At 45.2% G+C, this 23,719-nt stretch overlaps 1 protein-coding gene across 1 annotated transcript; it reads right to left on the bottom strand.

Annotated features, from left to right (window-relative positions):
- Positions 1-6,079: 6,079 nt before the first annotated feature.
- Positions 6,080-9,818, bottom strand: LOC143104353 (uncharacterized). Its single transcript, XM_076268384.1, has 5 exons — positions 9,723-9,818; positions 8,450-9,499; positions 8,105-8,260; positions 6,841-6,933; positions 6,080-6,730 (listed from the first exon to the last, which is right to left on the bottom strand). Exons 2-5 carry the CDS (start codon positions 9,479-9,481, stop codon positions 6,440-6,442), a joined length of 1,572 nt encoding a protein of 523 aa, XP_076124499.1. The 5' UTR covers positions 9,482-9,499; positions 9,723-9,818; the 3' UTR covers positions 6,080-6,439.
- Between the last annotated feature and the right edge of the window lie 13,901 nt (positions 9,819-23,719).

Raw genomic sequence — 23,719 nt, 5'->3', positions numbered from 1 at the left:
AATGATTCATATGATTGCCCTCAGTAAAAAAACACAAGAAACAGGACGCAAACAATTACAAACACTCAGGTTCTCTGCTTCATAAGATGTCGCGGGCGATCGGGAAGACGCTGAGCAGAGGGCACCGTCGCGTAAAACAACGTGAGTCCGCGGAAACTGCCGGACGGTGCTTCAGGCCGGATTCGAACCGGCGATGCCATTCTTAAAGTGCTATGTAGCACAGCGCTGCCTTTCCCATGTGTGCTACGGAGACGCTGATTAATGCAGTGCTCATTATACATGATTAAAGTCTCGTGACTGCCGGCTACTGCGTGCGTGCGTAGGTCAAAGTCCGCTGATCGCGGCATTCCCCTATTTTGTAAAATTATTTTTTACTCCTCTGGGTGTTGCAATGGATATCAATGATTCATATGATTGCCCTCAGTAAAAAAACACAAGAAACAGGACGCAAACAATTACAAACACTCAGGTTCTCTGCTTCATAAGATGTCGCGGGCGATCGGGAAGACGCTGAGCAGAGGGCACCGTCGCGTAAAACAACGTGAGTCCGCGGAAACTGCCGGACGGTGCTTCAGGCCAGATTCGAACCGGCGATGCCATTCTTAAAGTGCTATGTAGCACAGCGCTGCCTTTCCCATGTGTGCTACGGAGACGCTGATTAATGCAGTGCTCATTATACATGATTAAAGTCTCGTGACTGCCGGCTACTGCGTGCGTGCGTAGGTCAAAGTCCGCTGATCGCGGCATTCCCCTATTTTGTAAAATTATTTTTTACTCCTCTGGGTGTTGCAATGGATATCAATGATTCATATGATTGCCCTCAGTAAAAAAACACAAGAAACAGGACGCAAACAATTACAAACACTCAGGTTCTCTGCTTCATAAGATGTCGCGGGCGATCGGGAAGACGCTGAGCAGAGGGCACCGTCGCGTAAAACAACGTGAGTCCGCGGAAACTGTCGGACGGTGCTTCAGGCCGGATTCGAACCGGCGATGCCATTCTTAAAGTGCTATGTAGCACAGCGCTGCCTTTCCCATGTGTGCTACGGAGACGCTGATTAATGCAGTGCTCATTATACATGATTAAAGTCTCGTGACTGCCGGCTACTGCGTGCGTGCGTAGGTCAAAGTCCGCTGATCGCGGCATTCCCCTATTTTGTAAAATTATTTTTTACTCCTCTGGGTGTTGCAATGGATATCAATGATTCATATGATTGCCCTCAGTAAAAAAACACAAGAAACAGGACGCAAACAATTACAAACACTCAGGTTCTCTGCTTCATAAGATGTCGCGGGCGATCGGGAAGACGCTGAGCAGAGGGCACCATCGCGTAAAACAACGTGAGTCCGCGGAAACTGCCGGACGGTGCTTCAGGCCGGATTCGAACCGGCGATGCCATTCTTAAAGTGCTATGTAGCACAGCGCTGCCTTTCCCATGTGTGCTACGGAGACGCTGATTAATGCAGTGCTCATTATACATGATTAAAGTCTCGTGACTGCCGGCTACTGCGTGCGTGCGTAGGTCAAAGTCCGCTGATCGCGGCATTCCCCTATTTTGTAAAATTATTTTTTACTCCTCTGGGTGTTGCAATGGATATCAATGATTCATATGATTGCCCTCAGTAAAAAAACACAAGAAACAGGACGCAAACAATTACAAACACTCAGGTTCTCTGCTTCATAAGATGTCGCGGGCGATCGGGAAGACGCTGAGCAGAGGGCACCGTCGCGTAAAACAACGTGAGTCCGCGGAAACTGCCGGACGGTGCTTCAGGCCGGATTCGAACCGGCGATGCCATTCTTAAAGTGCTATGTAGCACAGCGCTGCCTTTCCCATGTGTGCTACGGAGACGATGATTAATGCAGTGCTCATTATACATGATTAAAGTCTCGTGACTGCCGGCTACTGCGTGCGTGCGTAGGTCAAAGTCCGCTGATCGCGGCATTCCCCTATTTTGTAAAATTATTTTTTACTCCTCTGGGTGTTGCAATGGATATCAATGATTCATATGATTGCCCTCAGTAAAAAAACACAAGAAACAGGACGCAAACAATTACAAACACTCAGGTTCTCTGCTTCATAAGATGTCGCGGGCGATCGGGAAGACGCTGAGCAGAGGGCACCGTCGCGTAAAACAACGTGAGTCCGCGGAAACTGCCGGACGGTGCTTCAGGCCGGATTCGAACCGGCGATGCCATTCTTAAAGTGCTATGTAGCACAGCGCTGCCTTTCCCATGTGTGCTACGGAGACGCTGATTAATGCAGTGCTCATTATACATGATTAAAGTCTCGTGACTGCCGGCTACTGCGTGCGTGCGTAGGTCAAAGTCCGCTGATCGCGGCATTCCCCTATTTTGTAAAATTATTTTTTACTCCTCTGGGTGTTGCAATGGATATCAATGATTCATATGATTGCCCTCAGTAAAAAAACACAAGAAACAGGACGCAAACAATTACAAACACTCAGGTTCTCTGCTTCATAAGATGTCGCGGGCGATCGGGAAGACGCTGAGCAGAGGGCACCGTCGCGTAAAACAACGTGAGTCCGCGGAAACTGCCGGACGGTGCTTCAGGCCAGATTCGAACCGGCGATGCCATTCTTAAAGTGCTATGTAGCACAGCGCTGCCTTTCCCATGTGTGCTACGGAGACGCTGATTAATGCAGTGCTCATTATACATGATTAAAGTCTCGTGACTGCCGGCTACTGCGTGCGTGCGTAGGTCAAAGTCCGCTGATCGCGGCATTCCCCTATTTTGTAAAATTATTTTTTACTCCTCTGGGTGTTGCAATGGATATCAATGATTCATATGATTGCCCTCAGTAAAAAAACACAAGAAACAGGACGCAAACAATTACAAACACTCAGGTTCTCTGCTTCATAAGATGTCGCGGGCGATCGGGAAGACGCTGAGCAGAGGGCACCGTCGCGTAAAACAACGTGAGTCCGCGGAAACTGCCGGACGGTGCTTCAGGCCGGATTCGAACCGGCGATGCCATTCTTAAAGTGCTATGTAGCACAGCGCTGCCTTTCCCATGTGTGCTACGGAGACGCTGATTAATGCAGTGCTCATTATACATGATTAAAGTCTCGTGACTGCCGGCTACTGCGTGCGTGCGTAGGTCAAAGTCCGCTGATCGCGGCATTCCCCTATTTTGTAAAATTATTTTTTACTCCTCTGGGTGTTGCAATGGATATCAATGATTCATATGATTGCCCTCAGTAAAAAAACACAAGAAACAGGACGCAAACAATTACAAACACTCAGGTTCTCTGCTTCATAAGATGTCGCGGGCGATCGGGAAGACGCTGAGCAGAGGGCACCGTCGCGTAAAACAACGTGAGTCCGCGGAAACTGCCGGACGGTGCTTCAGGCCGGATTCGAACCGGCAATGCCATTCTTAAAGTGCTATGTAGCACAGCGCTGCCTTTCCCATGTGTGCTACGGAGACGCTGATTAATGCAGTGCTCATTATACATGATTAAAGTCTCGTGACTGCCGGCTACTGCGTGCGTGCGTAGGTCAAAGTCCGCTGATCGCGGCATTCCCCTATTTTGTAAAATTATTTTTTACTCCTCTGGGTGTTGCAATGGATATCAATGATTCATATGATTGCCCTCAGTAAAAAAACACAAGAAACAGGACGCAAACAGTTACAAACACTCAGGTTCTCTGCTTCATAAGATGTCGCGGGCGATCAGATCGGGAAGACGCTGAGCAGAGGGCACCGTCGCGTAAAACGACGTGAGTCCGCGGAAACTGCCGGAGGGTGCTTCAGGCCGGATTCGAACCGGCGATGCCATTCTTAAAGTGCTATGTAGCACAGCGCTGCCTTTCCCATGTGTGCTACGGAGACGCTGATTAATGCAGTGCTCATTATACATGATTAAAGTCTCGTGACTGCCGGCTACTGCCTGCGTGCGTAGGTCAAAGTCCGCTGATCGCGGCATTCCCCTATTTTGTAAAATTATTTTTTACTCCTCTGGGTGTTGCAATGGATATCAATGATTCATATGATTGCCCTCAGTAAAAAAACACAAGAAACAGGACGCAAACAATTACAAACACTCAGGTTCTCTGCTTCATAAGATGTCGCGGGCGATCGGGAAGACGCTGAGCAGAGGGCACCGTCGCGTAAAACAACGTGAGTCCGCGGAAACTGTCGGACGGTGCTTCAGGCCGGATTCGAACCGGCGATGCCATTCTTAAAGTGCTATGTAGCACAGCGCTGCCTTTCCCATGTGTGCTACGGAGACGCTGATTAATGCAGTGCTCATTATACATGATTAAAGTCTCGTGACTGCCGGCTACTGCGTGCGTGCGTGCGTAGGTCAAAGTCCGCTGATCGCGGCATTCCCCTATTTTGTAAAATAATTTTTTACTCCTCTGGGTGTTGCAATGGATATCAATGATTCATATGATTGCCCTCAGTAAAAAAGCACAAGAAACAGGACGCAAACAGTTACAAACTCTGCTTCATAAGATGTCGCAGACGATCAGGAAGACGCTGAGCAGAGGGCACCGTCGCGTAAAACATCGTGAGACCGCGGAAACAGCCTGACGGTGCTTCAGGCTGGATTCGAACCTGCGATGACATTCTTAAAGTGCTATGTAGCACAGCGATGCCTTTCCCATGTGTGCTACGGAGACACCGATTAATGCAGTGCTCATTATACATGATTAGAGTCTCGTGACTGCCGGCTACTGCGTGCGTGCGTGCGTAGGTCAAAGTCCGCTGATCGCGGCATTCCCCTATTTTGTAAAATTATTTTTTACTCCTCTGGGTGTTGCAATGGATATCAATGATTCATATGATTGCCCTCAGTAAAAAAACACAAGAAACAGGACGCAAACAGTTACAAACACTCAGGTTCTCTGCTTCATAAGATGTCGCGGGCGATCGGGAAGACGCTGAGCAGAGGGCACCGTCGCGTAAAACGACGTGAGTCCGCGGAAACTGCCGGACGGTGCTTCAGGCCGGATTCGAACCTGCGATGCCATTCTTAAAGTGCTATGTAGCACAGCGCTGCCTTTCCCATGTGTGCTACGGAGACGCTGATTAATGCAGTGCTCATTATACATGATTAAAGTCTCGTGACTGCCGGCTACTGCGTGCGTGCGTGCGTGTGTAGGTCAAAGTCCGCCAATCGCGGCATTCCCCTATTTTGTAAAATTATTTTTTACTCCTCTGGGTGTTGCAATGGATATCAATGATTCATATGATTGCCCTCAGTAAAAAAACACAAGAAACAGGACGCAAACAGTTACAAACACTCAGGTTCTCTGCTTCATAAGATGTCGCGGGCGATCAGATCGGGAAGACGCTGAGCAGAGGGCACCGTCGCGTAAAACGACGTGAGTCCGCGGAAACTGCACTCAAAGAAATGACTTGTAGAATTTACTTAATAAAATCCTTGTAAGTATTTGCACTCAAACTTCCTAAGTAAATTTTAATGCTGTAATATCAAGTATAACTTACTTACCAGTATCAAGTACAATGTACTTACTACTAACCTTAACATTTGTGATGATATTATGTAAATGTTATTTAATTATTTTCATACAGGAATATCAGTTATCAAAATATTAAGTAAATCTTACATGTCTGTAATATTTACTGTTATGAAGTGAATAAGTAGATTTTACTATATTTTTTCTGTTTGAAAATTTTAATTACCTAGTTGTATTAAGTTGTTTTACTCACTATAATTCTGCAATGTTACTTATTTTCTTTTGATAAATCTTAACCTTATGCAGTTAATATACTTTTACCACATACCACACAATTAAAATGTAATGCAATTAACTGTTTATTTTCTAAGAACAGCCATGCTCACAATGTTCACACATTATATGAACTTAACGTTGGGGCGGGGGGCAACAAAAAATGTCAGGGGCAGTCATCACTGAAACTCAACACTGCATGTACCACTAATATGTTTTTGCTGCATTGAAAAAGTAAAACACTGTTGAATGCTCATTCAAATGACTGCTTTTCTTCACCATTTTTTTTAAATAACTAAAATATCACTGGTGACCATACATACTGCCTGTAAAAATATTTAACCCATGTTTAAGGCATAAAATATAAATGAGAATATCACAAGGAAAAAAAAAAACAACAGGAGGTGAAGTTTTACAGCAACAGAGCTAACACAACCAGAATCCTAAAAGGACAGTATGTTTTACCATTAGTAAAATTAACAATCAATGCCACTCCTACCCAATGTTTTTGTCTCCAAGTATTACAACATATCAAAGATAAAACACTCAATTTGTCGGCAAATATTGCAAAGATGTGGTTGTGTCAACTTGTTCTCAAAGACAAACACACAACATTAAACACAACACACAACACAACACAACTTAACGGGAAGTCAAAAGCATTTGACAAAAACTTCCAACAACTGGTTGAGATGGTGATCTGGTGAAAACATTTAAGCCAGCAATTTCAACTTTAAAGCTTGTATTTTTGGGGACAGCTTAATGCCATCCAAATCCAAGAAAAGTTTTTGGAAAACTTCAAAAGTGTATCGAAGTGCTGGCGGATATGCAAGGTTGAGGGCATAAATGAGTCCCATAAGCAATGCGCACGCTTTTGCGGTGCATCCACATCCTTCGATCATCTCCTTTCCTTCAACAACGATGGCCACATCAGCTGGATCCTCTGCACCATGAACCACCAGGATTTTGAGGACATGTTGCCTGGCATCACTGCGGCAGTCCTCCTGCATACAATTTACAAGAAAAAAGACAAATCAGAATTTCCTCATTCATAATGACGTCATTTCCAGAAAGTAAATCATTAAGTTGATTGTGAGCTGTAATCATACTTTACCTGGCAATCTTCAAAAAGGTCCTCCACTTTCTCACCAAGGTACACAATGAGGCTGCGGATAACAGTGTCACGTTTCTCCTCAATGCTTTGGTTCTGTTAACAGTTTAATATAGTGTCAATATTGAAGCCTTATTCATAAACAATGAACTGTCTCAGGAAAACACAAGAGCATACACTAAATTGCCAAAAGTATTGGGTCACCTGCCTTGATGCGCATATGAACTTAAGTGACATCCCATTCTTAATCCATAGGGTTTAATATGACGTCAGTCCACTCTTTGCAGCTGTAACAGCTTCAACTCTTCTGGAAAGGCTCCACAAGGTTTAGGAGTGTGTTTAGGAATTTTTGACCATTCTTCCAGAAGCGCATTTGTGAGGTCACACACTGATGTTGGACGAGGAGACAGTCTCTCAGTCTGCGCTCTAATTCCTCCCAAAGGTGTTCTCCTGGGTTGAGGTCAGGACTCTGTGCAGGCCAGTCAAGTTCATCCACACCAAACTCTGTCATCCATGTATTTATGGACCTTGTTTTGTGCACTGGTGCACAGTCATGTTGGAACATGAAGTGGCCATCCCGAGCTGGCCTTGGCCCCTTAGTTCCAGTGAAAGGAACTCTGAATGCTTCAACATTAACCAAGAGATTTTGGACAATTCCATACTCCCAACTTTGGAAACAGTTTGGGAATGGCCCCTTCATGTTCCAACATGACCGTGCACCAGTGCACAAAGCAAGGTCCATAAAGACATGGATGACAGAGTTTGGTGTGGCTGAACTTGACTGGCCTGCACAGAGTCCTGACCTCAACCCAGGAGAACACCTTTGGGAGGAATTAAAGCGGAGACTGAGAGCCAGTCTCCTCATCCAACATCAGTGTGTGACCTGACAAATGCACTTCTGGAAGAATGGTCAAAAAATCCCATAAACACACTCCTAAACCTTGTGGGAAGCCTTCCCATAAGAGTTGAAGCTGTTATAGATGCAAAGGGTGGACCGACGTCATATAAAACCCTATGGATTAAGAATGGGATGTCACTTAAGTTCATATGCAAATCAAGGCAGGTGACCCAATACTTTTGGCAATTTAGTGTACATGTGGAGGAGTCATGTGAGCCACAGAGTGTTGAAGCTACTGAGTGTTGAAGCTACTGAGTGTGAGAATTTGTGCTGTATATGCTTACGAATATGTGTGTGTGTGTGTGTGTGTGTGTGAGAAAGAGAGTCAGAAAAACTGAAGGTCTATCTTGAAAAAGTGAGCAAGCACACCTGACTTAGTCTGTACAAGAACGGACTCAGCGTGGTCCCCAAAACACCTCCCTTGGCCTTCATCAGGGTAATAAGTTTTGGTGTGTAGTGGTCAAGTTTGTACATGAAGCTCTGCTCCAGGGACATTGTGGTTATTCTCCTGAATTCCTCCTTGATCTGCATTGACATAAATCACAAATACAATATCAGGTAAGGAGATGAATAATCTGGTGCTAAATGAAAATTCAAATTATGAGGATAGAATTTAAACCTTATAGATATTCATGGTGGAATTATATTTATTATAGAAACATTGTTAGTGCCCAATGGAACAGGTCATACTTGTAAGAGTATAGATTCACCTACCCCATCTTCACAAAACAAAGCAGGCCATCTCTCTCTGAAGTCATCAGCAGCTGGACTTTCACTCACAATCTCAAGCCTTCGAATCGAGAATGTTTTGGCCATTTTCTCTTGAATCACCTTGGTGTTGTTACTCTTCTTTACCTCATTAAGAAGTTCCTGTCTTTCCATCTCTAGACTGTCGCTTGTTTCTCCACTTGGATGTGGAGGAAGGTAGTTCACCTCTGCCTTCTTCGGTCTCTTGCAATTTTTTGCAGGATTTCGCTCACCCGGGAGTTTCCTTCTCAATGAGTTGACATCAAGCTCAGGACAAGGTACTTCAAGCCTTTTCAGTTTGCTACGGTAATTAGCCATCTTGTATGTAAGACGCTGCTGCCACCCATACATGCCTGAAAATGAGGTATCAGGCTCCCTTAGGCATGGATGCTTTTTTAACAGAGCTTCTACAACTGCCAGTCTTTGACGGCCAGTGGGATAAGCAGTGTAGTAGAACACAGTGTCAGCAAGTTTCTCAAGTATGCTTGAGTTCATGGTTGGATTCTGAAGGAATGAACCATCACTTTCATAAGCCTTATTTCCTGCATTAAGGAGCATTTCAACATCGTATGAAAAGGTGGGTATCTGAAAATTAGTTGGCCATGGTTCTGATCGGCATTCTGGGGACTGTGGTAAAATGATGGTGTCAGCTGAGCTAATTCCAGAATTGTCATCCTGCAAAGACACATCCAGTGACGCTGGAGGAGAGGAAGCAACTGACTCGTTGATGGGAGTCAATGTCAGAATCACAGACTCGTCCATTCTAACTAGTTTGATTGTGTCTTTGTCCTTAACCACATCTGTTGATGTTAAAGTGAAGAATTGGTTATCAAAGTCTTTGTCCATGTACATAACAGTAAAGCTCCCTTGGAGTTGAAAATGACCCTGTGCAACTTCTAAAAGTTCATCTAAAGTGCTAGGGACTCCATTTGGTAGGGTCAACTTGTGAACTTGAGTCTCTTCAATAATCACACGTAGTTGAGTTGGGGCAGACATCATAATCTTGGGCAAGCAGAACTACAAGAAAAAACAAAGAACAAAAGATATGGTTTAATAAGACAAGAGCAGATATTCCAATTAACCACAATATCATATATTTAATGCATGTACTAGACCAAGGGATCCCAACCTTTCGGGACATTTTTAAAACCATACAAAATCTGGAATAAACACACAAATAAGTCCAATGAAGTTGTAATGCAAACAAGATGGATTCACACCATTTAAAATTATACTTTACCTAGTTTTACAGGCAGATGTGGTGTTTCAGAGAAACCATTCGATCGCCTTGCAATGAATAAGTTGCCAATGGGTATGTGTCATTGAGTTGTGAGTGCTCAATCACTTTGACTATGCTTGTGGACTCTAACTTGAAACATCTGAAATGCTCAAGGTACCACGCACTTTGCAATTTCACCACAAACACTAAGCTGTCACGAACAATGATGATTTGCAGTATTTCAGCAAAGTCGGGCAATCCACCAGTGTGGCCATATACCAGGATCATGCCAACACCGTAACTGGTGCCCCGAAATTCTGCCTGTTTCGTCAAATTAACAGCTGTCTCTTCAGGAGATTTCTGTAATAGAAATTCTTGTATGTTGTCATTTACAACCTCTAATGGCACTCTGGACAACTTTGACACAGACACAGCAGGTTTTTTGACATTTGAACTATGGAGATGGTATGCAATCATGGACTGATGTTTTTTTGCCATAGACTTCAAGATGTTACGGAAGCAGTTAGTCTGTCTCACAATCTTCTTAAAGAAGCTATGCTTAGCTTCAAACCTCATTGTCCATAAGGACACTAGTGGACCAAATGCTTTAATGAGCTGAGGATAATGCTCTAAAAAATGGTGTTTTGGAATCAATTTTTGTTGTGGAAAAACACTGCTAAATCTATGTCTATGCTCAGCAATCAGACTATCGAGGTGACCAATGCTTTCATCTGTGTGGGTAGGTGACATTACCAAGGCAACAACATCTTTCAGTGACATCAACAACTGCCAGGCCTGTTCCTCTTCTGGTACTTTGGTACCAAGCATAAGTGGAAGCAACCTCAATAAACACCAATTCTCAGTTGCGTTACCACCAATGGTTTTACGGGAGGCAAAGGTTGGTGGTATACCATGGGGACAATTTGTACGGTCTTTCCACTTGTATGGGAACTGTTTGATGATTCTATTGAGTTCTTCAAAAGAAAAGTATTTTTTCTTTATTAAAACCCCAAGACACAATGCCAATTCTACAGGTACTATACCTTCAAGTAAGTCATGGAGTATATCGGGTGGGTAACCTGTAGTCACATGAAAATGATTTAATCTTTGAGTAATTGCACAATGCTTTTTTACTCCATGACTATGGGTGTTACTGTCCAATGCTGCTTCAATGTCCAACTCATGTTGCTGTTTTGTTCTACTAGGGAACGCTCCTACCCTGACCTCCAAGTCCTGAAACTGGGACCGCTCTCCAACACAAAATCTACAAATGTATGACCCACTAAAACTTTCAATAAACCCCCCGACTGAGTGGGCACCAAGGTTATCGGCAATGACACAAAATACAGTGCCTTTTATGATTTTTCCTAAACAGTGCACAAAAATACCATCATCTTCTAAGCTTCTCAAATCCCTTAATAATGGCTCTAGCACTTGAGAATAACCAAATTCCTTAACATCATTTGCCTTGCACAAAACAGCTAAGTAAATTGATGGTAATGTGGACCTTAACACTGATGGAATATCAGCGAACACCCAGTAGACAGCTGTCACCTTATGCTTTTTACGAGAGGTTCCTAATGGGTTACATATTTCAAAATCGTCACAGTAGAGAAGAAGGGAAAGTCTTAACTCATCTCCAGAGAGAAATGTGTTTTCTTTGAAGTGAGAACCATCACGGAAACTAGTATACTGACCTGGAGAACCACAATGCCTTGTATGCTTCAAAACCTTTTCCTGAATGTCACTATTTTTCAGAGCATGTGACAAGGTTTGCAAAATTGGTATATATTGGAATGTCTTTCCCTCTTTCGCATCAAGTATATACTCCAACGGTTCAACAATAGAGAAATGTTCGTTTAAATAACTATTTCTCTTGTATGCTGTCCCAAGAGGCCCTTCCTCACTAAAGGCTGCACTGAGAGGATTTAACTGGCAAATGTTATTCACCAAGTCTGTAATCACCAATTCTTCAACGGTGCAGTTATGATTTTGTAATGTGCTACAGACAATGTTTTTGATAATGGGTGTGGATGCTGTACTGGTTATGAACTGAAGCTCGTCTACAATCTCATCTATACACCTATTAGAGACGTTGAAGATGCAGTCTAATTTAAGTAATAGGGACCCAAGCTCATCAACAATGACTTGAACACAATCTTCACCCTCACTGACAAGTGTTTCATCAGAAGTAACTTCACTTTCATCTACCAGCCAACTACCATCCTCTGTTCCCTGACTTGAATATGTCTGAAATATAGCATGTTTAAAATCGTCAAGGCTGTGAGGATTGTGCTTCCTACTTTTGTGTGAAGCAAAAGTAGAATAAATATTAGTAGTGTAATCACAATCCTTAAAAACACAATGCACAGTTTCGTGCTTTCTCAGATGAACTGCAATGTGTTCAAAATATTGCCTCTCTGTGTTAACACTATATGAATTGCATACAAGACATGAAAATGAATGAGTTTGCCCTAACTGTTCTGCTTGAGTATGATTTCTAGACAAATGGGTATGAAGGGCCCCCCAACTTTTAAATGAACAAGGACAATCTGAGAATAAGCAGGGTATTGTCCGACCTTGACCAGTGTGGAAATGTTTTAATCTATAGTGCTTTATGAGCTCTAAACGTTTTGAGGCACTGAAAGCACATTTTTTGCATGACCATCTCATAACAAAGGATGCCTACTGTTTCTCCCTGATGATGCCAGCATGGAAACCCTTTAATCTGTCCTCAACTGTCCACTGTCCTCATCCTAACTGCAAGGTCACCCTGCAAATCACAATTTAAGATATTAAGAGTGAATAATGGCTAATACTAACTGCAGCAGTATTATATCATGCATAGGTTTTTACTTGCCTGAATGAGACTCACACTCCCTCAACTCACACTCCAATCCTGTAGAAAATCCTGCCTCCAACAAGTGACACCTCAACTCACTTCTTTCTGTTGAGAAATATATATAATAAATATATTAATAACACAAAATACAGATTAACTTCATAAATACAACGTTTTAAGTCTAAACTAAAGCAATGATGCGTTCTGTGTTTGTCACAGCATAAACATTAACCACCAAGCCATATATATATATTTTTTTTTTGTTTGTTTGTTTGTTTGTTTAAATACATCAAATAGGCCTATGTAAAACGAGTAACGTATTCTCTGTTCTGGAATGCTGAAAACTCAGTGATAGTTCTGATCTAACTCTGCAACACTCATGCAGAACTCCCTTATAAAGGGGAGTTTGTAGGTGTAGCTGCTAGGTCGAGTAAAATAAATGTCACATATGTTACGGTAATGCAACATTAGGAGCCAGTTTAATTCTAAGCGTTTTAGGAAAATGTGGACTTACTTTAGCCTAAGTTAGTGCTAACTTATCAAAGTTAAGCATGGCTAACATTGCCGCCAAAAGTTTTGTAAAGTTTTTTTTTTTCTACTAGATGTAGACCTTAAACCCTAACGTTAAATAGGTGCTATATATAAAAACAACTCGTCATTTTGAGATGAGAAATGTTAAGTTAAGCGTGGTAAACGTTATTGTACTTTTTATCCAAATAAATAGCAGCTCACCTCTTTACAGACGTAACGTTGTCAGTCTTGTCCAGACCAAAATGGCTAGCACTAACGTTATGGCATCACAACTAATATGCTAATATGAACGTTACAGTGGGCTAGCTACAAACCTTAACGTTAACACGTATTATTGCGTCTAGCAGGCAAGACTCAAACTATAAAAATGCATAGAAATCCATATATTATCACAAATCTAAAACAGAAAGGCAATACTTACAGCTTTACTCTCAATACAGCGAAAATGGCGACTCCAGTCTCTCGTTAAAGCGGTTACAGCCATACAGCCCAAAACGTCTTCGGAGTGATTTTGGCGGAATTGATTGTGTCCAACGACGCATGCGCGTTTTCAAATGGAACTTTTCAGAATAAAAGTTACTTGATATTTTCAGATGTTGGTGCTATGACAATAAAGCATGTAAATGGTATGAGCAAATCTCTAATAAGATGTACTCTTCCCACTCAATGAATTAATTACCTGAATATACTGTGTATATATTACTGTTTTTAACTAGTTCTCGCTGAAAGTTGATATTACAATGTAAAAACTACTACTTTTGAATTAATATATATTACTACACCCAAAAATCATTTTTTTGAGTGTGCCGGAGGGTGCTTCAGGCCGGATTCGAACCGGCGATGCCATTCTTAAAGTGCTATGTAGCACAGCGCTGCCTTTCCCATGTGTGCTACGGAGACGCTGATTAATGCAGTGCTCATTATACATGATTAAAGTCTCGTGACTGCCGGCTACTGCGTGCGTGCGTGCGTGTGTAGGTCAAAGTCCGCCGATCGCGGCATTCCCCTATTTTGTAAAATTATTTTTTACTCCTCTGGGTGTTGCAATGGATATCAATGATTCATATGATTGTCCTCAGTAAAAAAAACACAAGAAACAGGACGCAATCAGTTACAAACACTCAGGTCCTCTACTTCATAAGATGTCGCGGGCGATCGGGAAGACGCTGAGCAGAGGGCACCGTCGCGTAAAACAACGTGAGTCCGCGGAAACTGCCGGACGGTGCTTCAGGCCAGATTCGAACCGGCGATGCCATTCTTAAAGTGCTATGTAGCACAGCGCTGCCTTTCCCATGTGTGCTACGGAGACGCTGATTAATGCAGTGCTCATTATACATGATTAGAGTCTCGGGACTGCCGGCTACTGCGTGCGTGCGTGAGTAGGTCAAAGTCCGCTGATCGCGGCATTCCCCTATTTTGTAAAATTATTTTTTACTCCTCTGGGTGTTGCAATGGATATCAATGATTCATATGATTGCCCTCAGTAAAAAAGCACAAGAAACAGGACGCAAACAGTTACAAACTCTGCTTCATAAGATGTCGCGGGCGATCGGGAAGACGCTGAGCAGAGGGCACCGTCGCGTAAAACAACGTGAGTCCGCGGAAACTGCCGGACGGTGCTTCAGGCCGGATTCGAACCGGCGATGCCATTCTTAAAGTGCTATGTAGCACAGCGCTGCCTTTCCCATGTGTGCTACGGAGACGCTGATTAATGCAGTGCTCATTATACATGATTAAAGTCTCGTGACTGCCGGCTACTGCGTGCGTGCGTAGGTCAAAGTCCGCTGATCGCGGCATTCCCCTATTTTGTAAAATTATTTTTTACTCCTCTGGGTGTTGCAATGGATATCAATGATTCATATGATTGCCCTCAGTAAAAAAACACAAGAAACAGGACGCAAACAATTACAAACACTCAGGTTCTCTGCTTCATAAGATGTCGCGGGCGATCGGGAAGACGCTGAGCAGAGGGCACCGTCGCGTAAAACAACGTGAGTCCGCGGAAACTGTCGGACGGTGCTTCAGGCCGGATTCGAACCGGCGACGCCATTCTTAAAGTGCTATGTAGCACAGCGCTGCCTTTCCCATGTGTGCTACGGAGACGCTGATTAATGCAGTGCTCATTATACATGATTAAAGTCTCGTGACTGCCGGCTACTGCGTGCGTGCGTAGGTCAAAGTCCGCTGATCGCGGCATTCCCCTATTTTGTAAAATTATTTTTTACTCCTCTGGGTGTTGCAATGGATATCAATGATTCATATGATTGCCCTCAGTAAAAAAACACAAGAAACAGGACGCAAACAATTACAAACACTCAGGTTCTCTGCTTCATAAGATGTCGCGGGCGATCGGGAAGACGCTGAGCAGAGGGCACCTTCGCGTAAAACAACATGAGTCCGCGGAAACTGTCGGACGGTGCTTCAGGCCGGATTCGAACCGGCGATGCCATTCTTAAAGTGCTATGTAGCACAGCGCTGCCTTTCCCATGTGTGCTACGGAGACGGTGATTAATGCAGTGCTCATTATACATGATTAAAGTCTCGTGACTGCCGGCTACTGCGTGCGTGCGTGCGTAGGTCAAAGTCCGCTGATCGATCGCGGCATTCCCCTATTTTGTAAAATAATTTTTTACTCCTCTGGGTGTTGCAATGGATATCAATGATTCATATGATTGCCCTCAGTAAAAAAGCACAAGAAACAGGACGCAAACAGTTACAAACTCTGCTTCATAAGATGTCGCGGGCGATCGGGAAGACGCTGAGCAGAGGGCACCGTCGTGTAAAACAACGTGAGTCCGCGGAAACTGCCGGACGGTGCTTCAGGCCGGATTCGAACCGGCGATGCCATTCTTAAAGTGCTATGTAGCACAGCGCTGCCTTTCCCATGTGTGCTACGGAGACGCTGATTAATGCAGTGCTCATTATACATGATTAAAGTCTCGTGACTGCCGGCTACTGCGTGCGTGCGTAGGTCAAAGTCCGCTGATCGCGGCATTCCCCTATTTTGTAAAATTATTTTTTACTCCTCTGGGTGTTGCAATGGATATCAATGATTCATATGATTGCCCTCAGTAAAAAAACACAAGAAACAGGACGCAAACAATTACAAACACTCAGGTTCTCTGCTTCATAAGATGTCGCGGGCGATCGGGAAGACGCTGAGCAGAGGGCACCGTCGCGTAAAACAACGTGAGTCCGCGGAAACTGCCGGACGGTGCTTCAGGCCGGATTCGAACCGGCGATGCCATTCTTAAAGTGCTATGTAGCACAGCGCTGCCTTTCCCATGTGTGCTACGGAGACGCTGATTAATGCAGTGCTCATTATACATGATTAAAGTCTCGTGACTGCCGGCTACTGCGTGCGTGCGTAGGTCAAAGTCCGCTGATCGCGGCATTCCCCTATTTTGTAAAATTATTTTTTACTCCTCTGGGTGTTGCAATGGATATCAATGATTCATATGATTGCCCTCAGTAAAAAAACACAAGAAACAGGACGCAAACAATTACAAACACTCAGGTTCTCTGCTTCATAAGATGTCGCGGGCGATCGGGAAGACGCTGAGCAGAGGGCACCGTCGCGTAAAACAACGTGAGTCCGCGGAAACTGCCGGACGGTGCTTCAGGCCGGATTCGAACCGGCGATGCCATTCTTAAAGTGCTATGTAGCACAGCGCTGCCTTTCCCATGTGTGCTACGGAGACGCTGATTAATGCAGTGCTCATTATACATGATTAAAGTCTCGTGACTGCCGGCTACTGCGTGCGTGCGTAGGTCAAAGTCCGCTGATCGCGGCATTCCCCTATTTTGTAAAATTATTTTTTACTCCTCTGGGTGTTGCAATGGATATCAATGATTCATATGATTGCCCTCAGTAAAAAAACACAAGAAACAGGACGCAAACAATTACAAACACTCAGGTTCTCTGCTTCATAAGATGTCGCGGGCGATCGGGAAGACGCTGAGCAGAGGGCACCGTCGCGTAAAACAACGTGAGTCCGCGGAAACTGCCGGACGGTGCTTCAGGCCGGATTCGAACCGGCGATGCCATTCTTAAAGTGCTATGTAGCACAGCGCTGCCTTTCCCATGTGTGCTACGGAGACGCTGATTAATGCAGTGCTCATTATACATGATTAAAGTCTCGTGACTGCCGGCTACTGCGTGCGTGCGTAGGTCAAAGTCCGCTGATCGCGGCATTCCCCTATTTTGTAAAATTATTTTTTACTCCTCTGGGTGTTGCAATGGATATCAATGATTCATATGATTGCCCTCAGTAAAAAAACACAAGAAACAGGACGCAAACAATTACAAACACTCAGGTTCTCTGCTTCATAAGATGTCGCGGGCGATCGGGAAGACGCTGAGCAGAGGGCACCGTCGCGTAAAACAACGTGAGTCCGCGGAAACTGCCGGACGGTGCTTCAGGCCAGATTCGAACCGGCGATGCCATTCTTAAAGTGCTATGTAGCACAGCGCTGCCTTTCCCATGTGTGCTACGGAGACGCTGATTAATGCAGTGCTCATTATACATGATTAAAGTCTCGTGACTGCCGGCTACTGCGTGCGTGCGTAGGTCAAAGTCCGCTGATCGCGGCATTCCCCTATTTTGTAAAATTATTTTTTACTCCTCTGGGTGTTGCAATGGATATCAATGATTCATATGATTGCCCTCAGTAAAAAAACACAAGAAACAGGACGCAAACAATTACAAACACTCAGGTTCTCTGCTTCATAAGATGTCGCGGGCGATCGGGAAGACGCTGAGCAGAGGGCACCGTCGCGTAAAACAACGTGAGTCCGCGGAAACTGTCGGACGGTGCTTCAGGCCGGATTCGAACCGGCGATGCCATTCTTAAAGTGCTATGTAGCACAGCGCTGCCTTTCCCATGTGTGCTACGGAGACGCTGATTAATGCAGTGCTCATTATACATGATTAAAGTCTCGTGACTGCCGGCTACTGCGTGCGTGCGTAGGTCAAAGTCCGCTGATCGCGGCATTCCCCTATTTTGTAAAATTATTTTTTACTCCTCTGGGTGTTGCAATGGATATCAATGATTCATATGATTGCCCTCAGTAAAAAAACACAAGAAACAGGACGCAAACAATTACAAACACTCAGGTTCTCTGCTTCATAAGATGTCGCGGGCGATCGGGAAGACGCTGAGCAGAGGGCACCATCGCGTAAAACAACGTGAGTCCGCGGAAACTGCCGGACGGTGCTTCAGGCCGGATTCGAACCGGCGATGCCATTCTTAAAGTGCTATGTAGCACAGCGCTGCCTTTCCCATGTGTGCTACGGAGACGCTGATTAATGCAGTGCTCATTATACATGATTAAAGTCTCGTGACTGCCGGCTACTGCGTGCGTGCGTAGGTCAAAGTCCGCTGATCGCGGCATTCCCCTATTTTGTAAAATTATTTTTTACTCCTCTGGGTGTTGCAATGGATATCAATGATTCATATGATTGCCCTCAGTAAAAAAACACAAGAAACAGGACGCAAACAATTACAAACACTCAGGTTCTCTGCTTCATAAGATGTCGCGGGCGATCGGGAAGACGCTGAGCAGAGGGCACCGTCGCGTAAAACAACGTGAGTCCGCGGAAACTGCCGGACGGTGCTTCAGGCCGGATTCGAACCGGCGATGCCATTCTTAAAGTGCTATGTAGCACAGCGCTGCCTTTCCCATGTGTGCTACGGAGACGATGATTAATGCAGTGCTCATTATACATGATTAAAGTCTCGTGACTGCCGGCTACTGCGTGCGTGCGTAGGTCAAAGTCCGCTGATCGCGGCATTCCCCTATTTTGTAAAATTATTTTTTACTCCTCTGGGTGTTGCAATGGATATCAATGATTCATATGATTGCCCTCAGTAAAAAAACACAAGAAACAGGACGCAAACAATTACAAACACTCAGGTTCTCTGCTTCATAAGATGTCGCGGGCGATCGGGAAGACGCTGAGCAGAGGGCACCGTCGCGTAAAACAACGTGAGTCCGCGGAAACTGCCGGACGGTGCTTCAGGCCGGATTCGAACCGGCGATGCCATTCTTAAAGTGCTATGTAGCACAGCGCTGCCTTTCCCATGTGTGCTACGGAGACGCTGATTAATGCAGTGCTCATTATACATGATTAAAGTCTCGTGACTGCCGGCTACTGCGTGCGTGCGTAGGTCAAAGTCCGCTGATCGCGGCATTCCCCTATTTTGTAAAATTATTTTTTACTCCTCTGGGTGTTGCAATGGATATCAATGATTCATATGATTGCCCTCAGTAAAAAAACACAAGAAACAGGACGCAAACAATTACAAACACTCAGGTTCTCTGCTTCATAAGATGTCGCGGGCGATCGGGAAGACGCTGAGCAGAGGGCACCGTCGCGTAAAACAACGTGAGTCCGCGGAAACTGCCGGACGGTGCTTCAGGCCAGATTCGAACCGGCGATGCCATTCTTAAAGTGCTATGTAGCACAGCGCTGCCTTTCCCATGTGTGCTACGGAGACGCTGATTAATGCAGTGCTCATTATACATGATTAAAGTCTCGTGACTGCCGGCTACTGCGTGCGTGCGTAGGTCAAAGTCCGCTGATCGCGGCATTCCCCTATTTTGTAAAATTATTTTTTACTCCTCTGGGTGTTGCAATGGATATCAATGATTCATATGATTGCCCTCAGTAAAAAAACACAAGAAACAGGACGCAAACAATTACAAACACTCAGGTTCTCTGCTTCATAAGATGTCGCGGGCGATCGGGAAGACGCTGAGCAGAGGGCACCGTCGCGTAAAACAACGTGAGTCCGCGGAAACTGCCGGACGGTGCTTCAGGCCGGATTCGAACCGGCGATGCCATTCTTAAAGTGCTATGTAGCACAGCGCTGCCTTTCCCATGTGTGCTACGGAGACGCTGATTAATGCAGTGCTCATTATACATGATTAAAGTCTCGTGACTGCCGGCTACTGCGTGCGTGCGTAGGTCAAAGTCCGCTGATCGCGGCATTCCCCTATTTTGTAAAATTATTTTTTACTCCTCTGGGTGTTGCAATGGATATCAATGATTCATATGATTGCCCTCAGTAAAAAAACACAAGAAACAGGACGCAAACAATTACAAACACTCAGGTTCTCTGCTTCATAAGATGTCGCGGGCGATCGGGAAGACGCTGAGCAGAGGGCACCGTCGCGTAAAACAACGTGAGTCCGCGGAAACTGCCGGACGGTGCTTCAGACCGGATTCGAACCGGCAATGCCATTCTTAAAGTGCTATGTAGCACAGCGCTGCCTTTCCCATGTGTGCTACGGAGACGCTGATTAATGCAGTGCTCATTATACATGATTAAAGTCTCGTGACTGCCGGCTACTGCGTGCGTGCGTAGGTCAAAGTCCGCTGATCGCGGCATTCCCCTATTTTGTAAAATTATTTTTTACTCCTCTGGGTGTTGCAATGGATATCAATGATTCATATGATTGCCCTCAGTAAAAAAACACAAGAAACAGGACGCAAACAATTACAAACACTCAGGTTCTCTGCTTCATAAGATGTCGCGGGCGATCGGGAAGACGCTGAGCAGAGGGCACCGTCGCGTAAAACAACGTGAGTCCGCGGAAACTGCCGGACGGTGCTTCAGGCCGGATTCGAACCGGCGATGCCATTCTTAAAGTGCTATGTAGCACAGCGCTGCCTTTCCCATGTGTGCTACGGAGACGCTGATTAATGCAGTGCTCATTATACATGATTAAAGTCTCGTGACTGCCGGCTACTGCGTGCGTGCGTAGGTCAAAGTCCGCTGATCGCGGCATTCCCCTATTTTGTAAAATTATTTTTTACTCCTCTGGGTGTTGCAATGGATATCAATGATTCATATGATTGCCCTCAGTAAAAAAACACAAGAAACAGGACGCAAACAATTACAAACACTCAGGTTCTCTGCTTCATAAGATGTCGCGGGCGATCGGGAAGACGCTGAGCAGAGGGCACCGTCGCGTAAAACAACGTGAGTCCGCGGAAACTGCCGGACGGTGCTTCAGGCCGGATTCGAACCGGCGATGCCATTCTTAAAGTGCTATGTAGCACAGCGCTGCCTTTCCCATGTGTGCTACGGAGACGCTGATTAATGCAGTGCTCATTATACATGATTAAAGTCTCGTGACTGCCGGCTACTGCGTGCGTGCGTAGGTCAAAGTCCGCTGATCGCGGCATTCCCCTATTTTGTAAAATTATTTTTTACTCCTCTGGGTGTTGCAATGGATATCAATGATTCATATGATTGCCCTCAGTAAAAAAACACAAGAAACAGGACGCAAACAATTACAAACACTCAGGTTCTCTGCTTCATAAGATGTCGCGGGCGATCGGGAAGACGCTGAGCAGAGGGCACCGTCGCGTAAAACAACGTGAGTCCGCGGAAACTGCCGGACGGTGCTTCAGGCCAGATTCGAACCGGCGATGCCATTCTTAAAGTGCTATGTAGCACAGCGCTGCCTTTCCCATGTGTGCTACGGAGACGCTGATTAATGCAGTGCTCATTATACATGATTAAAGTCTCGTGACTGCCGGCTACTGCGTGCGTGCGTAGGTCAAAGTCCGCTGATCGCGGCATTCCCCTATTTTGTAAAATTATTTTTTACTCCTCTGGGTGTTGCAATGGATATCAATGATTCATATGATTGCCCTCAGTAAAAAAACACAAGAAACAGGACGCAAACAATTACAAACACTCAGGTTCTCTGCTTCATAAGATGTCGCGGGCGATCGGGAAGACGCTGAGCAGAGGGCACCGTCGCGTAAAACAACGTGAGTCCGCGGAAACTGTCGGACGGTGCTTCAGGCCGGATTCGAACCGGCGATGCCATTCTTAAAGTGCTATGTAGCACAGCGCTGCCTTTCCCATGTGTGCTACGGAGACGCTGATTAATGCAGTGCTCATTATACATGATTAAAGGCTCGTGACTGCCGGCTACTGCGTGCGTGCGTGCGTAGGTCAAAGTCCGCTGATCGCGGCATTCCCCTATTTTGTAAAATAATTTTTTACTCCTTTGGGTGTTGCAATGGATATCAATGATTCATATGATTGCCCTCAGTAAAAAAGCACAAGAAACAGGACGCAAACAGTTACAAACTCTGCTTCATAAGATGTCGCAGACGATCAGGAAGACGCTGAGCAGAGGGCACCGTCGCGTAAAACAACGTGAGTCCGCGGAAACTGCCGGACGGTGCTTCGAACCGGCGATGCCATTCTTAAAGTGCTATGTAGCACAGCGCTGCCTTTCCCATGTGTGCTACGGAGACGCTGATTAATGCAGTGCTCATTATACATGATTAGAGTTTCGTGACTGCCGGCTACTGCGTGCGTGCGTGCGTAGGTCAAAGTCCGCTGATCGCGGCATTCCCCTATTTTGTAAAATTATTTTTTACTCCTCTGGGTGTTGCAATGGATATCAATGATTCATATGATTGCCCTCAGTAAAAAAGCACAAGAAACAGGACGCAAACAGTTACAAACTCTGCTTCATAAGATGTCGCGGGCGATCGGGAAGACGCTGAGCAGAGGGCACCGTCGCGTAAAACATCGTGAGACCGCGGAAACAGCCTGATGGTGCTTCAGGCTGGATTCGAACCTGCGATGACATTCTTAAAGTGCTATGTAGCACAGCGATGCCTTTCCCATGTGTGCTACGGAGACACCGATTAATGCAGTGCTCATTATACATGATTAGAGTCTCGTGACTGCCGGCTACTGCGTGCGTGCGTGCGTAGGTCAAAGTCCGCTGATCGCGGCATTCCCCTATTTTGTAAAATTATTTTTTACTCCTCTGGGTGTTGCAATGGATATCAATGATTCATATGATTGCCCTCAGTAAAAAAACACAAGAAACAGGACGCAAACAATTACAAACACTCAGGTTCTCTGCTTCATAAGATGTCGCGGGCGATCGGGAAGACGCTGAGCAGAGGGCACCATCGCGTAAAACAACGTGAGTCCGCGGAAACTGCCGGACGGTGCTTCAGGCCGGATTCGAACCGGCGATGCCATTCTTAAAGTGCTATGTAGCACAGCGCTGCCTTTCCCATGTGTGCTACGGAGACGCTGATTAATGCAGTGCTCATTATACATGATTAAAGTCTCGTGACTGCCGGCTACTGCGTGCGTGCGTGCGTGTGTAGGTCAAAGTCCGCCAATCGCGGCATTCCCCTATTTTGTAAAATTATTTTTTACTCCTCTGGGTGTTGCAATGGATATCAATGATTCATATGATTGCCCTCAGTAAAAAAACACAAGAAACAGGAAGCAATCAGTTACAAACACTCAGGTTCTCTGCTTCATAAGATGTCGCGGGCGATCGGGAAGACGCTGAGCAGAGGGCACCGTCGCATAAAACAACGTCAGTCCGCGGAAACTGCCGGACGGTGCTACAGGCCGGATTCGAACCGGCGATGCCATTCTTCAAGTGCTATGTAGCACAGCGCTGCCTTTCCCATGTGTGCTACGGAGACACTGATTAATGTAGTGCTCATTATACATGATTAGAGTCTCGTGACTGCCGGCTACTGCGTGCGTGCGTGCGTGCGTAGGTCAAAGTCCGCTGATCGCGGCATTCCCCTATTTTGTAAAATTATTTTTTACTCCTCTGGGTGTTGCAATGGATATC

The sequence above is a fragment of the Alosa pseudoharengus genome, unplaced genomic scaffold (genome assembly GCF_046254945.1).
Source record: "Alosa pseudoharengus isolate Yale_2024_CS ecotype anadromous, Long Island Sound unplaced genomic scaffold, YU_APseudo_1.1 YU_APseudo_1.1_scf_5, whole genome shotgun sequence".
In the NCBI taxonomy this organism is placed as follows: Eukaryota; Metazoa; Chordata; class Actinopteri; order Clupeiformes; family Clupeidae; genus Alosa; species Alosa pseudoharengus.
Note: the sequence above shows the minus strand (reverse complement) of the source record. Positions and strands in the feature narration are given on the sequence as shown.